The sequence below is a fragment of the Nomascus leucogenys genome, chromosome 18, assembly GCF_006542625.1.
Source record: "Nomascus leucogenys isolate Asia chromosome 18, Asia_NLE_v1, whole genome shotgun sequence".
Taxonomy (NCBI): domain Eukaryota; kingdom Metazoa; phylum Chordata; class Mammalia; order Primates; family Hylobatidae; genus Nomascus; species Nomascus leucogenys.
Window position 1 is genome coordinate 19,799,832 of NC_044398.1, and position 14,396 is coordinate 19,814,227.

The window sequence follows — 14,396 nt, forward strand, 5'->3', positions numbered from 1 at the left end:
CCCAACCTCTGTCAGCTTGCCCTCTGGGCACATGATCTAGAGGGAGAGACCAGCGATCACGTAATCCATGACAATGCAGACAGCAAGTGCTAAGCCAGGGGATGGTTAGAGAGCTGTGGGACAAGGAGGAGGCACCAGCCTTGGGGAAAGAGGGCAGGCAGGGAAGGCTTCCTGGAGGAGGGGATAATAACTGCAATCAAGGACCCATGAAAAGCCCTTACATTATGGTAAGGGGTTGGGCTTTGTCCTGAGGGTGTGAAGAGCCTGTAGGTTGTGTTAGGCTGATGTGGGGCATGACCAGATTTGTAGTTTAAAAGGTTTTAGAAGGTCCAGCATGCAGCATGTTTAGAAGAGGCTGCAGTGGGAGGCTGGCTGGAAGGCACTTGCAACAACCAAGGCCTGGACTGGAGCAGAATCGGTGGGGCTGACCAGGAGGGCTGGACTTGCAAGCTATTTTAGAGGTGGAATTGAAGGATTTCATGATGATAAAAAATGAGGATTGAGGGACAAGCAAGAGCTCAAGATGACACCACATTTCTCACTTGAGTAACAGAGTACCCTTTCCCAGAAGGAAGAGCAGATTTTGCCAGGGGAGATGAGTTGAATTTGAGCGTGATGAATTAGAGATGCCGTAATGTCCAACGGGAACTGTCATCTGCTGCTGGAGGTCAGAGCATGTGGTCCGCTGGAGCTGGCTTGGACGGCTGGCAAGAGTGGGCCATACCCACCTCACCTCCTCCCAGCTGCGTTCAGTGACCTCATGTTGGTAGCTTGAAATCAGCTATGGTGGGTGTATTTACACCACAGACATTGGCAGATGCTGTACAAGGCAGGGCTCGCCTCTCCACCCTCCCCCACTCAGCTAATGGTTAAACATTTGCCAGCATGGAGTCTTGTTGCTGAGGGAGGCAGAATGAGGCGGCCCCTGGGCAGAGACACAATTGACCGTCTCTCGAGGGTCAAATAAGAGAAGGGAGACTTCTTGGTAGGCTTTTTCCAACAAGAACCTTCTGTCTGTGTATTTGCAAGTAGGAGAAAGACAGGGAGGAGTAGACATAGGGGTCTGCTTTCAGAAGTGGGGACCTCCTTCAGCTCCCTTTTCACTCTGACCTTGAATGAAGAGAGGAGATTTCAGAGATCAATGTAAAGCTTATTTCCCTTGTTCTGGTTCAGAAGGATGTAATATTAATCCATGAATTAATGTACAAATACATCTATTTTGTATACATTTAATGTGATCCTAATCCCTGCGCATGTTTTATGAAGTTGGGAATCCAAAAAAATTCTACTAGATATCAAAATGTATTATAAAGACAGGACAATCTAAGTAAACATATGAACAGAACAGAATGGGGAGGCCAGGAATAAAGCCAAATGCATGTGTCAATTTGGTACATGATCAAGGCTTCATTTCACAATAGGAAGAGAAAAATCAATTGTTCAAGAAATGATGCTGGGGCAGCCGATAAGCCACTTAGTAAAAGGTAAAATGAAAGACAGTTGTTTGGTTTTTTTATTATTAAAGCCAATTTATTCATTATATCGGAATAAACTCCAAAGAACAAAATACTTAGATATAAAACCTGAAACCGTAAAATATAAGGACAAAGCATGAGTGAACATTTTATAATTCTGAAACTGGGGAAGCCCCTTTTAAACATGACACAAAACCCAAAAGCCATAGGAGAAGATTAAATTTGTCTATATAAATATAAAACACACCAGAAACAAAATAAATGACAAATGCCAAATTAGAAAGAATAGTCATGACATATATGACTATCAAAGAGTTATTTTTCTTGACAAAGTGCTTCACTCATATCAGCAGGAGAAAAACAAACAACCTACTAGAAAACATTGGTAAAGAGAAACAGGCAGAGAAATATTGGAAGAGATGTCTAACGTCAGGATATAATTGAAGAGATATAAATTAAAGTCCAGTTCCAAGTCTCCCCACATGCCTTTCCCAGGCCCAGCCTCTCCAGAAAGTGGTGTTCCCGTTTCCACTTGGTCTGTGACAACATTCTTCCCCAGATCTCTGAAAAAGCCTTGGTTTAGCCCTGGATTTGATCCTGGTTGGAGAGATGCATCCTGCTACCAGGGCAGGCTCTGTAATTAACAAACTGTGTGATTATCCCTACCACGTAAACATTGTCCCTAGCGGGATTGAAGATGTTTCTTGGAATCCTCTCCTCCTGACCTTTTCTTCAGGCCTCTTGGTGTGCAGAGTAGTTTACAGAAAGTTTACACTGGGAGGTTTCGGAGATGACATTGTATGGTTTCCGGGTTTTCTCCTTGGTTTATTTTTAGCATCACTTATCCTTGAGAGGAGAAGAGCCAGGGGCCCTTCCTATAGATGAGTGGGATCTCCTCCCTCGTGCCCTTTTGGATGGCTGCCACAAGCCCATCCTAAGCCTGCGGCAGACTTCAACTCACTCCCTGTTGAACCAGCGCACCCACCCTGATGGCAGGGTGCCCATCCTACCCAGCTGACGTGTTCCCTGAGCACAGGCCACTGGGCACTTATATTCGTGGCTTCAAGGAGGACCCTAGCAGCCTGGAGATGTTTTAGGGTCATAGCATGTGAATCCAGAGAAATCTTCTGGAGAGGATCTGATTCTAAAACTGCTGCTTGACAAGGACAAACTTTCATTGATCACAAGACATACTGGGCCTGAAAGCAACCTTGCTCTATTCTGCAGCTTCCCTGTTCAGTTCAATTCAACAAGTGTCTGATGATGGCAGCTACCATTTCAATAGGCTTTACAAACATAATTAAATGTAATTTGATGATCCTATGAGGTTATACTGTTACCTCTATTCTATAGATGAGGAAACTGAGGCTCTGGGAGGTTAAACAACTTGTTCAGGGTCACACAGTCATAGTTGGAGGCAGGATTAGAATTTAGTCTGTCAGTCTAGAAAGTCCATGCTTGGGAAGAGAGTCTGGCTGTGTCAGCCAAAGGAGACCCCAAGCTGAGAACTGGGCATGTTTGTTTGGTGGTGAACAGCAGGTGAGCCAGTGTGTCTGAGCATAGAATAGATGGAAAGATGTGGCAGGAAAGGAAACTAACATGGTTGTTGGGGATGGGATTAAGGGATGGCCTTGAACATGCTAGAAAGGAGCCGTTCCTGGTTCTTGAGAAGGAGAGTGACAAGACTCATGTTTCTTAGCTCTCCATCACCCTTGACCACCTGGCCATCCCTCCTCAGCCGTGCATCATCACAGCCTTGTGCTTCTTCTAATCTCATCACATCCCCTTTGTCCTGAATCTTGATCATAAACCACTGGATCATAAATCACTGTGGCCAGTGAACCTGCTTCTAGTCTCCACCCTAAATATTTATTTGTGTTGCACTCTGCACCTCCAGGAAAATAGGAATAGATTGCTCTGCATCCCACAAAGATTAGGAGATGCTCAGAGATTGCCCAACTGCTAGGAGAAGCCTGCTGGCTAGGGTGAGAGGAACAGGAGCAATCTGACCTAGTCTAGCCTGAATACACACATTTTGAAGGTCAGGTTCTGATATCCAAGCCATCCGTAGATAAGTGGCCACGAGCAATGACTGTGTAAATAAAAAGGGACTTAGAGGATCGCAGTCCAAGAGTTCCATGTGCTGCAGCCTGAGTCTCCGCTGGCCCCACTGTCCCATGTGTCTGTTTACAAGCCATGCATCCACAGCGGTGAGGAGCTCTCCAGGAGCCACTTCCCAGAAGTAGACCCAAAGGACGCTGGCCCCTTCCTGTTCCTTTCCCACCCCCAGCCCCCGCAGGAGATTTCCTATGATGTTCCATTTCATCTTTCTCCATCTTCCCTCCCAACCCACTAACCACAGTGAGTGTCCCCCAAGGACGATCACACAAAGTGAGAGGGATGGGAGCAAAGATGAACTGGAGGGCTAGGGACTGGCTGCGTCTCCTCCTTGCTCAATCTCACGTGTCCCTTGTTTTTTTTTTGTTTTTTTTTTCAGGGTCAACCAGGCACTAGAGGTTTCCCTGGATTTCCGGTAAGTGGAGAAGGCTGAAGTTAGCTGTGTCCCAGGTGGTCTGTAGGCCTGATTGGGTTAAACTTCATCTGAGGTCAGCCCCGGTTCCATTCTTTCTCTCCCAAACCCTGGTCATTAAGGACTTGCTTCTACAGCCATTCATGGACGCCAACTCAGGACAGTAGCTCAGCAGTCAGGTCATGATGCAAGGAATAAACACAGGGAAGAAAATACACAAATTAAGGGGCAGCAGGACAGGCCCCAGGTGAGCGAAGTCACAGGCTGATAAACCCCAGCATGACCTGGGAATATAGAATGGATGATGCCCTGTGGGAGAACACCCTGCAGCTCAGCCTGTGCCTGAGCTTTGAGAGGAGATCCAGCGTGGGGGAGGCAGAGGGGTGGCCATCTGGGTGTCCTTGACCTCTGCCTATGGGGCCTAAGGCAGGTTCTGACAGGCAGAGCAGAGGGAGCAGCTCCCCTTTTCTCCCGGCCTCAATGCAGCCCAGCCCCTGATTTCTAGGAACACACCACCTACTCTGCACTCAGGGCAAGGGTTAGGTGTTTGACATTAATGGGGAGGCCAGCCATTGGGTTCTGTCTTGTGCTGTGCACCTGGCATCCAACATTCTATTATTCTCAACCCCATTTCAGGATGGGAAGTTGAGGCCTAGGCTTACCCATGGACACATTAACAAGTATGTGGTCAAGCAGGGCCTTGAGCTCCAACTTATCAGAATCCAGAATCTGTGCTTTTCCCCACTGCCCAGGCAGCCTCTTTGGCAGGAGTCCTGTGATGCTTAGTCTTTACATCTGGCCTTTCTGGTTTCAGGGTCCCATTGGGCTGGACGGCAAACCGGTAAGTGGACCCGCTGTCGGGGAGGGCTCCTCCCCTCACTGCAGGTCAGTGATCCTGGATCTCTTGGTCCTTCTGCAAGACCCTGAATCCTTGGAAAATGCTTTACTTAGAAAGAAAAGTCCTGGGGCTGAAGCATTGTCACTAGTGGGAAGTGGAGGGGGCCATTTGAGTCACCCCTGACCCCAGTGGCCTTCCCCAGGGCACAGGTCCCCAGCTGCCCAGCTTGGCTTTCAAAGTCCAGGTGAGAGCCATCCCTAGAATGGGTGATTCTGGGTGGGGTGGGGGTGAGGTCAGGAGGCAATGAGGAGAGTGGAGGGTACGGAGGTCAAATAGCTGGTCTGAAGAGCCTGGCTACTCATGCACACGCTTGCCCCTGCTCCCCAGCACCTGTGTCTCCCATGGCCCTGTCCTGGAGGTCAGGGTCTCCCTCCCCGATTGAGACCCCACATGTGTGCTCAAGTCCATGTGGAGACTGCTTCCCACCATAGCTCCTCTCTTTGTTCATTTCAGTCCTTTGGACTTGGTTCGCTGACACAAATGTTCATGGGGGAAAGGAGTCCCCTCCCCAGTCCTAGGAGCAAGTCAGCTAGAAGGGAGCATGACCCATCCAAAGCCCTCAGGGTGGATGGAATGCAGCCCCACTCACAGCCACGCCTGGCCCCACCACTCGCCTCTCTCAGTTGAGGGACCCTAGCACCACCCAGTCACTCTCCAACTGCAGGCCAGCGAGCTAAGTGCAGCCCAGGGGTGCCAGCAATCATTTCCACTCATGTCATGGGACCAGGCATCCCCCAAAGCTACCCTGGACATGTGGATGGCATGAGAGTCGGGGTCTAGGGAGACTACCCCCACCCCTGCTCTCTGAAGGGCAGGCAGCTGCTAGTGAGGCCCAGTGAGGGGCAGTGAGCAAATGACCTGGCCTTAGGGACTGGGTGAAGGAGTGCACAAGCCAGAAGGTGCAGATGGAGCACAGGAGACAGGGAGGAGCACGGGGGGCAGGGAGGAGTACGGGGGGCAGGGAGGAGCACAGGGGGCAGGGAGGAGCATGAAGGACAGAGGGTGGAACTTCTGGGCTGCAAACATTGCACCTGGTACTCACCCTCTTCTCCTTCCAGGGCCACCCGGGACCAAAGGGCGACATGGTAAGAGCCCAGCTTTCCTGCCTTCCCGAGATGGGTGGGGGTTGGCCCAGCCTCATAGGCACAGCCAAGCACTGCAAAGTGGGTCCCACAGGGACAACAGGAGTGGCTGCCCATGCTATTCACTCCCCAGCTGTGTAAACCACATGCCCTGGATCCTCACATCAATATGCAGGGAGGAGAAATGGGCAGGGGCTTCTCCATCTGAAGCATGAGGATGGGAGATCCAGAGAGAGTGCATACCTGGTTGGTAGCATACAGAGGTCAGTGTCCCAGCTTAGTGCTCTGAAACCACACTCGCATGGGCCTTGGGAGACAAGGTTTCATCTGCACTCACAGGGGACACTTTCTCTAGGAGACACCATTTCTACTGAGCCTGAGGTCCCTCAAGGCCTCGTAACCCCTTCCCGGTGCTGGCTGTGCCCTGAGCCACCCCAGGACTCCAGGGGTTCCTGCTCCACTGGGGCTGGTGGTGCCCAGTGGATCATCTCAGCTGGGGATGCCATATGCATCATCCCAAAGACCCCTTCCCCTCTCCCCATGCCTTCCTGGGAGTTTCTGTTTGGAGGTTGGGCCACTTGGCAAGTCAGGAGCAGGAGCAAGGTCTTCTCTTCCATGTCACAGCATCCCATGGCCACCACCCAGATGGATCTGCCCAGAGTAACCGGAGTGCCTCAGGCCCCAAAAAGGTGGAGAGACAACCTTTGCCCCAGCTTTCTCCTGGCCCCTACCTTCTGCATAGCTTTGGAAATAAATTTGCTATCCCCACAGACCATCCCTTCCAGAAGGGAATGAGGGGCTGCCCACTCTCACGGTGGGCCAGGTCTCAGCAGGGACTGATGGGCCATTAAGAGCAAATGGGCCCCTGCTCCCACACTGTGGAGTGTATTTTGGTTTTCAATAAATCCCTGCTTTAAACAAACAAACAAACAAAACAGCCCTGGGCTGGGGTGCATTTCTGCCTCCTAAGTTCCAGGTCACACCTACACTGTGAGGGACCACCTCCTCCTCCACAGGTCAGTGGGCCAGGAATTTGTGCAGGGTGATGAAAGCAACGCAGCAGGCTCCCCCTGTCCCTGTTCAGCAGGGGTCTGGCTCATGCCTTGCTCCAAGCGCTGGCGTGAAGACAACCCTTGACCCATGACTGGGGCACTGCCAGGGCACCGAGGGAGGCAGGCAATCTCGTGGATGGAAAGGGGGATGGTGGAGTGTTGGCTGCAAGGCCTGGGCTCCAGCCTAGCTCTGCCTAATTTGCCAGCTCCCTCTGGGCCCCAACCTGTCCTCTTGAGTCAGATCCAGCTAACATTTATTGAGGGTTTGCCACGTGGTTGGCACTGGGCTAAGCACTTTGCATGACTGTCTCAATCCTCAGCGTAACTCTGTGCCCCAGGTCTTACTAGAATCCCCTTTGGCAGGTGTGGAAACCAAGGCTCAGAGAGTCCAAGTAACTTGCCTGAAGTCACACAGCTAAGTGTCCAAAACAAGATCGAACACAGTTCTTAAATTCCTTCCCTCCACATTTTATTACCTTCCTCCCTTTCTGTTCCCCTCACTCTTTGTCAGTCTTCCTGCCACCTTCCTTCTTTTAATGCATTTTTTATGGAGTATCTAAAACGTGCTGGGCACTGCTTCAGGTGCTAGGGATACAGACGGGAGAAAGAGAGAGACTGTCCTTGCCATCTGTAGCTCACAGTCTAGTAGGGAGACATCCTTTTAAATAATCACTCACATAACTAACAAGTTGCTTTGCAATGAGTACTATAAAAAGATAATCCTTAGTGCCCTGGAAATCTTGGTATAACAATAACCTCACCCAGGCCAAGGGTCGGAGATGGCTTTTCTGAGAAAGAGAATTTTGAACTAGTGCCTAAAGAATGAGGATTCAACCGAGAGAAAATAGAAAAGGGGATGGGAATGTGCTTTCTGGACATGGGAGAATAGCACATGCAAAGGTCCTGAGGCAGGAAAATCCTTGACATGTCTGCAGAACTGGAGGAAGGGCACTGGAGGCAGAAGGCCCTGGAGGCAGTGGCAGAAGAGCTGGCACTGGAATCCAGGTCCCCCAGCAAGGTTTCCTCTCCAGCACAGCTGCCTCTGCTGCAAATGCATTTCCTCCGGCCCCTGCCCCGTTCCTAGGCATGCTGTGCACATGCATGGAGTAGTGGAGACCATGCAGGAATAAACTGCCATGCCGCATTGTTACAGAGGCTTAAAGGGCTTGGGGTGCTCATCCCTTCAGCCCAAGCTTCTTTCCCTCTCTGGCAGCCTTATGCTACCATAAGGTAGCCCATGGCCCCCCCAGAAGTAATAATAATGGTCATCCTCTAGGCAGCACTCTGTCATCCTCATAACAGCTTATCATCCCCACTTCATGAGAGGGGAAATTGAGGCACAGAGTGGCTAAGTACATCGCCTGAGGCCACAGAGCTCCTAAATACCAGAGCTGAGATTCAGACCCACGCGGTGGGGTCTTACCCCTCGATCACACCCCTTCTCAGCTGCCAGCACTTTGTCCTGGAGGAAAGGGACCCTTCCATGGGGCCGCTTTTCCTGCCCTCACTCTGCCACACCGTCCCTCTGTCCCACGTACTTGACTGCCTGTCCAGGGATCACAGCTAACTCAACAGAAAAGGCAGGCCCACCCCCTCTCTCGTGAGCCCACATCAGTAGGATAGATCCCCTGTCTGCCTCATCAAATCCAGCAGGCCACACAGCCATCCGATTCCTGTTTGGCTTGGCATGGGTACCCGAGCTGTTAGTTGCCCACCGCTGTCCAGCATCATTACCTTGCCCTGCTCTTCATCTGTCTGTCTCCTGCCCCAGATGCTGTCCCCTCCACTGGCGTCCCACTGGGACACTGGCACTCACCCTCATTGTTTAACCTGTGTCCTCACCTGTCAAAAGGGAGTCACCTCTGCCCCGACCCCCGACTTCACATTATTCCCAAGAACCTGAAATAAGGTGTTGAAGTGTTAGGAGGACACAGTTGTACAATAGTGCAGTTGGGGGGTGGACAAGATTGGGGGTCTGAGACTCAGGAATGACATAAGGGCTGTAAAGCAAGGCCTGGACTGAGTCCAAATCTCACCCACCGCCCACAGGGCTGTCGAAAGAGTGAGGAGCGCCAGGCACTCAGAACATGCCTGGTACACCAGAAGCAGACAGGCGCCTTAGCTATGCTTCAGTGGCGGTTAGCAGAGGCCTGGTGGCAAGTGCTAAGCACACCACCCGTGGCCATGGCCCTTAAAGGGGCAGGTGCTGCCTGGCTGAAGATAACTGGTACCATGTGTTGTTGGGCCTCGACATATTTAAGAGAAACTTGAAATTGAAATTTTTATTTGCACTCTGCTTGCTCTTAAGTGTTGGCAACTAGTTGAAATAAAACCATGTGGGACAAACGAAATCCCTATGAAGACCACGATTGTCCCCTGGGCCACTACTTGGGATGTCTGGTCTCAATCGTCCAAGTCTCTGCAGTCCTGAAACTCTGCCTGCCCCTCCCCCATCACACTTATATCTTGTCCTGACAGAGGATGACCTGGTCACCTGGGGTCTGGGCCCGGGTTCCCCGCCGGATGAATCACGCGCTGCAGAACTTCATTCTAAACACTCTGCCAGGCCGAGCGCAGTGGCTCACACCTGTAATCCCAGAACTCTGGGAGGCCAGCACGGGCAGATTGCTTGAGTCTGGGAGTTTGAGAGCAGCCTGGGCAACATGGCAAAACCCTGTCTCTACAAAAAAATGGAAGAATTAGCCAAGCACGGTAGTGTGTGCCTGTAGACCCAGGTATTTGTGAGGCAGAGGTGGGAGGATTGCCTGAACCCAGGAGGCAGAGGCTGCAGTGAGCAGAGATCACACCACTGCACTCCATTCTGGGCAATGGAACAAGACCCTGTCTCAATAAAACAATAAAAGATAAACAAACACTTGGCCAGCCACATGGGCTGGGAGTGCCACATGGATGGTCCCAAAGGCCACTTCTCCCTTCCAGTGATGCTCTTGGGAGTTTCCCAGTTTGGAGGTGGTCCTGTTGGCAAGTGTCAGGAGCAGGAGCAAGGCTCTGGCATATCACAGCATGCTGCGGCCACCTCCCAGATGGACCCACCCATGGGGATCCACGGTGCCTCAGGCCCCAAAGAGACTGGTGGCTCAAAGGGACCTGCTTATGGCTCTAGCCAAGTCTAGAAGCCCTGACTCCCAAGGTCCGGCCCAGTTCCAAGCGTTTGGCAGAGTGGAAACAGCTGGACCTTGGCCATCAGACAAACCTGGGCTCCTGTCCCAGTGCCACCATTCACTGAGCCACGGGGCCTTGTCTCTGTCACCTCTCTCGGGAGCTGGAGTGGACATGAGCATCTCCCTCACAGGCACATACCTGAAGAGCCAGCCTCAGGGTGGATCCTCAGCTCATAAGGCATTTGTTTTCTCCTCTTCCCTCCACCAGCCTTGGTGCAGCTTCCTAACAGAGCTAGAGCATGCTGGGCCCTCCCCAGACAGCAAGGGTCCCTCCCAACCCCGGTTCCTTTCTTAGCCCTGCATGGACAAGACAACCTTGAAGGAAACCTCAAGACCCCTCATATTCCTTGGAGAAGTCCGGAACATGGCTTCAGTTGCCAACTTCCTGCTTTCTCTCTTTTGCTGAAGGTTTCTCTAAGGCCCCCATTGTCTGAGGCACTGGCCCAGCCCCCCAGGCCAGAAGTTCTTCTGGTTCTGTGGGCTTCACTGCAGCCTGGGAGGCAGGAGGTGGAATGTGCTAGTGTCTCCCAGAGGCTTGATGCATGTGAGGTAGGGGGTCCCATGGAGCAGAAAACTCCCTGACCTCTAGGTACAGCCCCTCCATAGCTGGCCCATGAGATGCTGGTGGTTGGAGGAATGGATGAAAGATGCCATCTGTTCTTCATCACAGCCCTAGTCCTGCCCACTGGGGGGTGAAGCAGCTGAGACTCTGTGAATGAGGCCACACCACCTTGCATGTGGTGGGCATGGGAAGACCTGGCCATGGCTGGTAGAGCCCAGCCTTCGGGATTCAGCCCCAATCCCCACCCAGGCAGGTGTCCCTGATTGCCCATCTTCTCTCTGCCCACTGACCTGTGTGTGTTTGCTTCCCACAGGGTCTGACGGGTCCCCCAGGACAGCCGGTTGGTACCTCATCCTTCTATTTCCCAGCAGAGAAGCTTCACGTGGCTGTGAACTTAGCTTTGGTTTCTAACTCTCTCATTTCCGTCTCTTTGTAGGGACCCCAGGGACAAAAAGGAGAAAAGGTAAGAGCAGTGGAGGTTTCCTAGAGTCTCCATCTCAGGAAATGGCCTCCCAATTGGTAGAAAGGGGTCAATTATGGTTATTTTCAAACTTTAGTTGTAATTGACAGAACCAGGAAAGCCCCCAAGGTGCCGCATAATAGATTCAGTTGACACCCTCCAGGGGACATCCTTTTCTTGGAGTGAGGGGTCCTCCTGGAGGCTGGTCCGGGTGACATCCTTTTCCAGGGATCCTCCTGGAGCCTGGCCCTCTTCAGCCTCTTTCTGGGCCCCTGCCAGCTGTCACTCCATGGTGTTCCCTGACACCTCCATGAGCCTCTGGGATTCTGAAGCATCAATCTGTAAACCACTGGCCTGGCCTCCTGCCCTCCTGCCCTCTCTGTCTTGTTGAATTTCTGATAGAGACTCTGCTTTGCTTGCCCTTGGGCCGCTGGTAGAGGGGCCTGGCGCTCCCAGCTCAGAGAAGGTGGCTTGGGGGCCCCCGTGGTGCCGGCTGCCCCCTTCCAGTGGCTCCTCCCATCCAGTGGCTCCTGTTCAGGGCTGTCTGGTGGGCCTGCCTAGAGGGTCAACCTTTCGCCAGGCACAGGGCATAACTCCCGACTCTGCCATTATGGCAAGTGGTGTAAGGCGAAGCCCCGCCCCTAGGCTCCCTGGGGCCACTTCCAGGCAGGCCCTGGAAGTTGCTTCCTTGCTGCTAGCCAGGGGCAAGGGAGGGACTTAGTTCTCCTGCCTCAGAGGGCTCAGACCAAAACTAGAGCAGGAGAGCTGGTGAGCTGTGAGATGTGTGGCATGTCCTGAAGTGCTGGGGGTGCCCTGAGAGACAGGTACCCCCAGCAAGTGCCTAACACCACCTTTCCCTTCCCTCTCCTTCCCAGGGTCAGTGTGGAGAGTACCCACACCGGGTAAGTGAACCCCTAAAATTGAGCAGGGCCCTTTGATCCATCCCTGGGGCACAGCGCCCAGCTCAGCCTCATCTCCCTGGGGTCTCCAGTTACTAACAGATCATGGGGGAACAGGAGCACCCAGTGCCCTCTGCACTGAGCAGTCAGAGAGGGGAGCTTGGGGTGGTGGTGCGTCTGGTGGGAACAGCTGATGTGTCTCTCCGGCCATGTGCTGTGTGGAGCTGCTCATCACCTGTGCGTGTCTGTACATCTGCCCCTTTGTACGTACGTCCGACTTGGTATGTTGGAGTCTCCTGCTGTGTGTCTGGAGCTCTGTGGCTCCTCTGCACATGGCCCTCTGTGGCAGCGTGACTTGTGTGAGTCTGTTTGTCTCCCCACCCAACCAGCATGTGTGTGCAAGTGTGTGCGTGTGTGTGGCGGTGGGGGGGTGGTGTCTGGCAGCCTAGCCATGGCCAAAAAAGTGGGACTTTTCGATTAGTCACTGTATCAGATGATGGTGTTTCACATCCAAACCTCGATGATGGGAGATAATCGGGGACTGACTGCAGCAATTCAAGGATAAAATCTCTCCTTGGCCTCTTTAAAAACAGAGGAAGCCCTTTTCCAAGCAGGGTGGGGATTTCAGGCTAAGATGGTTCCTCTGCCCACCCCCGCCTGCTCCTTCCTTTTCCTTGCTCCACCCCAAGACACAGAACCCAAAAGACTGCTGTTGTCCTGTTAGGAATCTTCAAACTTGTGTTCCAGCAGCAGGGTCGATCTTGGGACAGGGGAGAGCAAGATACACACAGCTTCCTCCAGCAGGAGCCCCAGTGAGCTGGACCCAGAAAAAAATGCCCCTCATTTAGTGGATTGGCCTCGTTGCTCCCAGACCTGGACAGCAGGGATGGAAGATGAGCATCTTTAGGCATCTCTCCCCTCTGTCATGTGCCCCATGGTGCTCAGCTTCCCTGGCTGCCCACTCCTGCCAGGCAGGTCCGGGTGGTGCGATTTTGGGAGTGGAGACAGACATAAGCTGGGCTCAGTGTCAGCTTGACTCTAGAAGGCCGTCAGGAGGGCCATGCTAGCAGGGTCCAGCCTCTGCCCAGACCCTCAGGAAGCTGGAAGGCAGGCCTGAGGTCTGGGTTCCTGGGCCAGGGAACCACTATGAGCCTGGTACGTGAGAGGCTGGGATGGGTTTAAGGCTACGGCAGTGCTGGGCCCAGGCTGAGGAAGGCAGGCCAGCAGCAGCGCAGTCAGAGCCAGCCTGTCAGCAGCATGTGCTCCAGGGATGCAGGGGCCCTGGTGTTCCGGCCAGCCTGATCCTGATACAATAATAGAAGGTCAGCTGTGTTTATTTGAAACGATGGGCTCACAGGATTGTTATGTTACCCGAAAGAAAGACAACATCCCCCAGCACAAAAGACAACACAACTGCAGACGCTTTGGTAGTGTGTCACCCGTCCTTAGTGAGCTTTTGGAGTGGGGTGGGGGCAGGGCTCTCTGCCCCTGAGCCCAACACAAGGAAAGGGAAGGGCACAGTGACAGAAGGCTGCAGAATACCCCTGGCCACAGGGTGCAATGAAGCCTGACCTCATGACGGTGGCACTCTGGGGAACATGTCAAGCGTGGGGCAGGGGCGTAGATTTGGGATCCCAGCTGAGGGGCAGAGCAAGTTTATTTAGAAGAGGGTAGAAAATCAGGGGGCTTCTAGAGATCTGTTGGCTTTCCAAGGGGTCGGGTTGGGGTGGCAGGTCTCGGGGCCCGGAAGACACCAAGAAATCCAGGTGGCCCCTCCTCCATTCCAGCCTGTGGCTTCCCCAGGGAGGGAGAGGAGAGGGGTGGGGAGCAGGGGAGCTGGTCTGTGGGCTCTCCCCTCACGGTCCCTGTCACCCTGTCTCTGCCACCTCCATCCCCTCCCAAACTAGGAGTGCCTAAGCAGCATGCCAGCAGCTCTACGCTCCAGCCAGATAATTGCCCTGAAGGTTTGTAGGTTCTGGAAGGTCTCCGGGCCCCTCTCCACTGAGAGGCTTCCTGAACATACAGCCCAACATTGCACATCCCCAGGCCCCGGCAGCGGGAGCGGGTGGAGCTCTGTGTGCGACTGCTGTCCAAGAAGGCAGCAGCTGTGACCTGGAAAGGCCACACTTGGGCTCCCCATCCCCAGCTGGGCGCATTCGCAGCCCAAGCAGCTCCTGGTTCTTAACACTCATCCCAGGAGTCTCATGTGATTTAAGCGCTTTCAAAAACAAGCGGCTGATGGCAGTATATGCCATC

The 14,396-nt window shown here is 53.0% G+C and overlaps 1 protein-coding gene across 12 annotated transcripts in view; it reads left to right on the forward strand.

Moving 5' to 3' along the window:
* The window catches only part of COL13A1 (collagen type XIII alpha 1 chain), a 157,058-nt gene that overhangs the window by 82,009 nt on the left and 60,653 nt on the right, over positions 1-14,396 (forward strand). For 9 of the 12 annotated variants that reach the window (XM_030797968.1, XM_030797969.1, XM_030797975.1 and 6 more), the window contains 6 exons: positions 3,973-4,008; positions 4,820-4,846; positions 5,962-5,988; positions 11,095-11,121; positions 11,218-11,244; positions 12,117-12,143. In XM_030797968.1, coding sequence (XP_030653828.1) covers positions 3,973-4,008; positions 4,820-4,846; positions 5,962-5,988; positions 11,095-11,121; positions 11,218-11,244; positions 12,117-12,143 — 171 coding nt within the window. Of the gene's footprint in view, positions 1-3,972; positions 4,009-4,819; positions 4,847-5,961; positions 5,989-11,094; positions 11,122-11,217; positions 11,245-12,116; positions 12,144-14,047; positions 14,105-14,396 lie in introns of all 12 variants that reach the window. The other 3 variants (XM_003258175.4, XM_003258180.4, XM_030797976.1) reach the window with 1 other exon arrangement.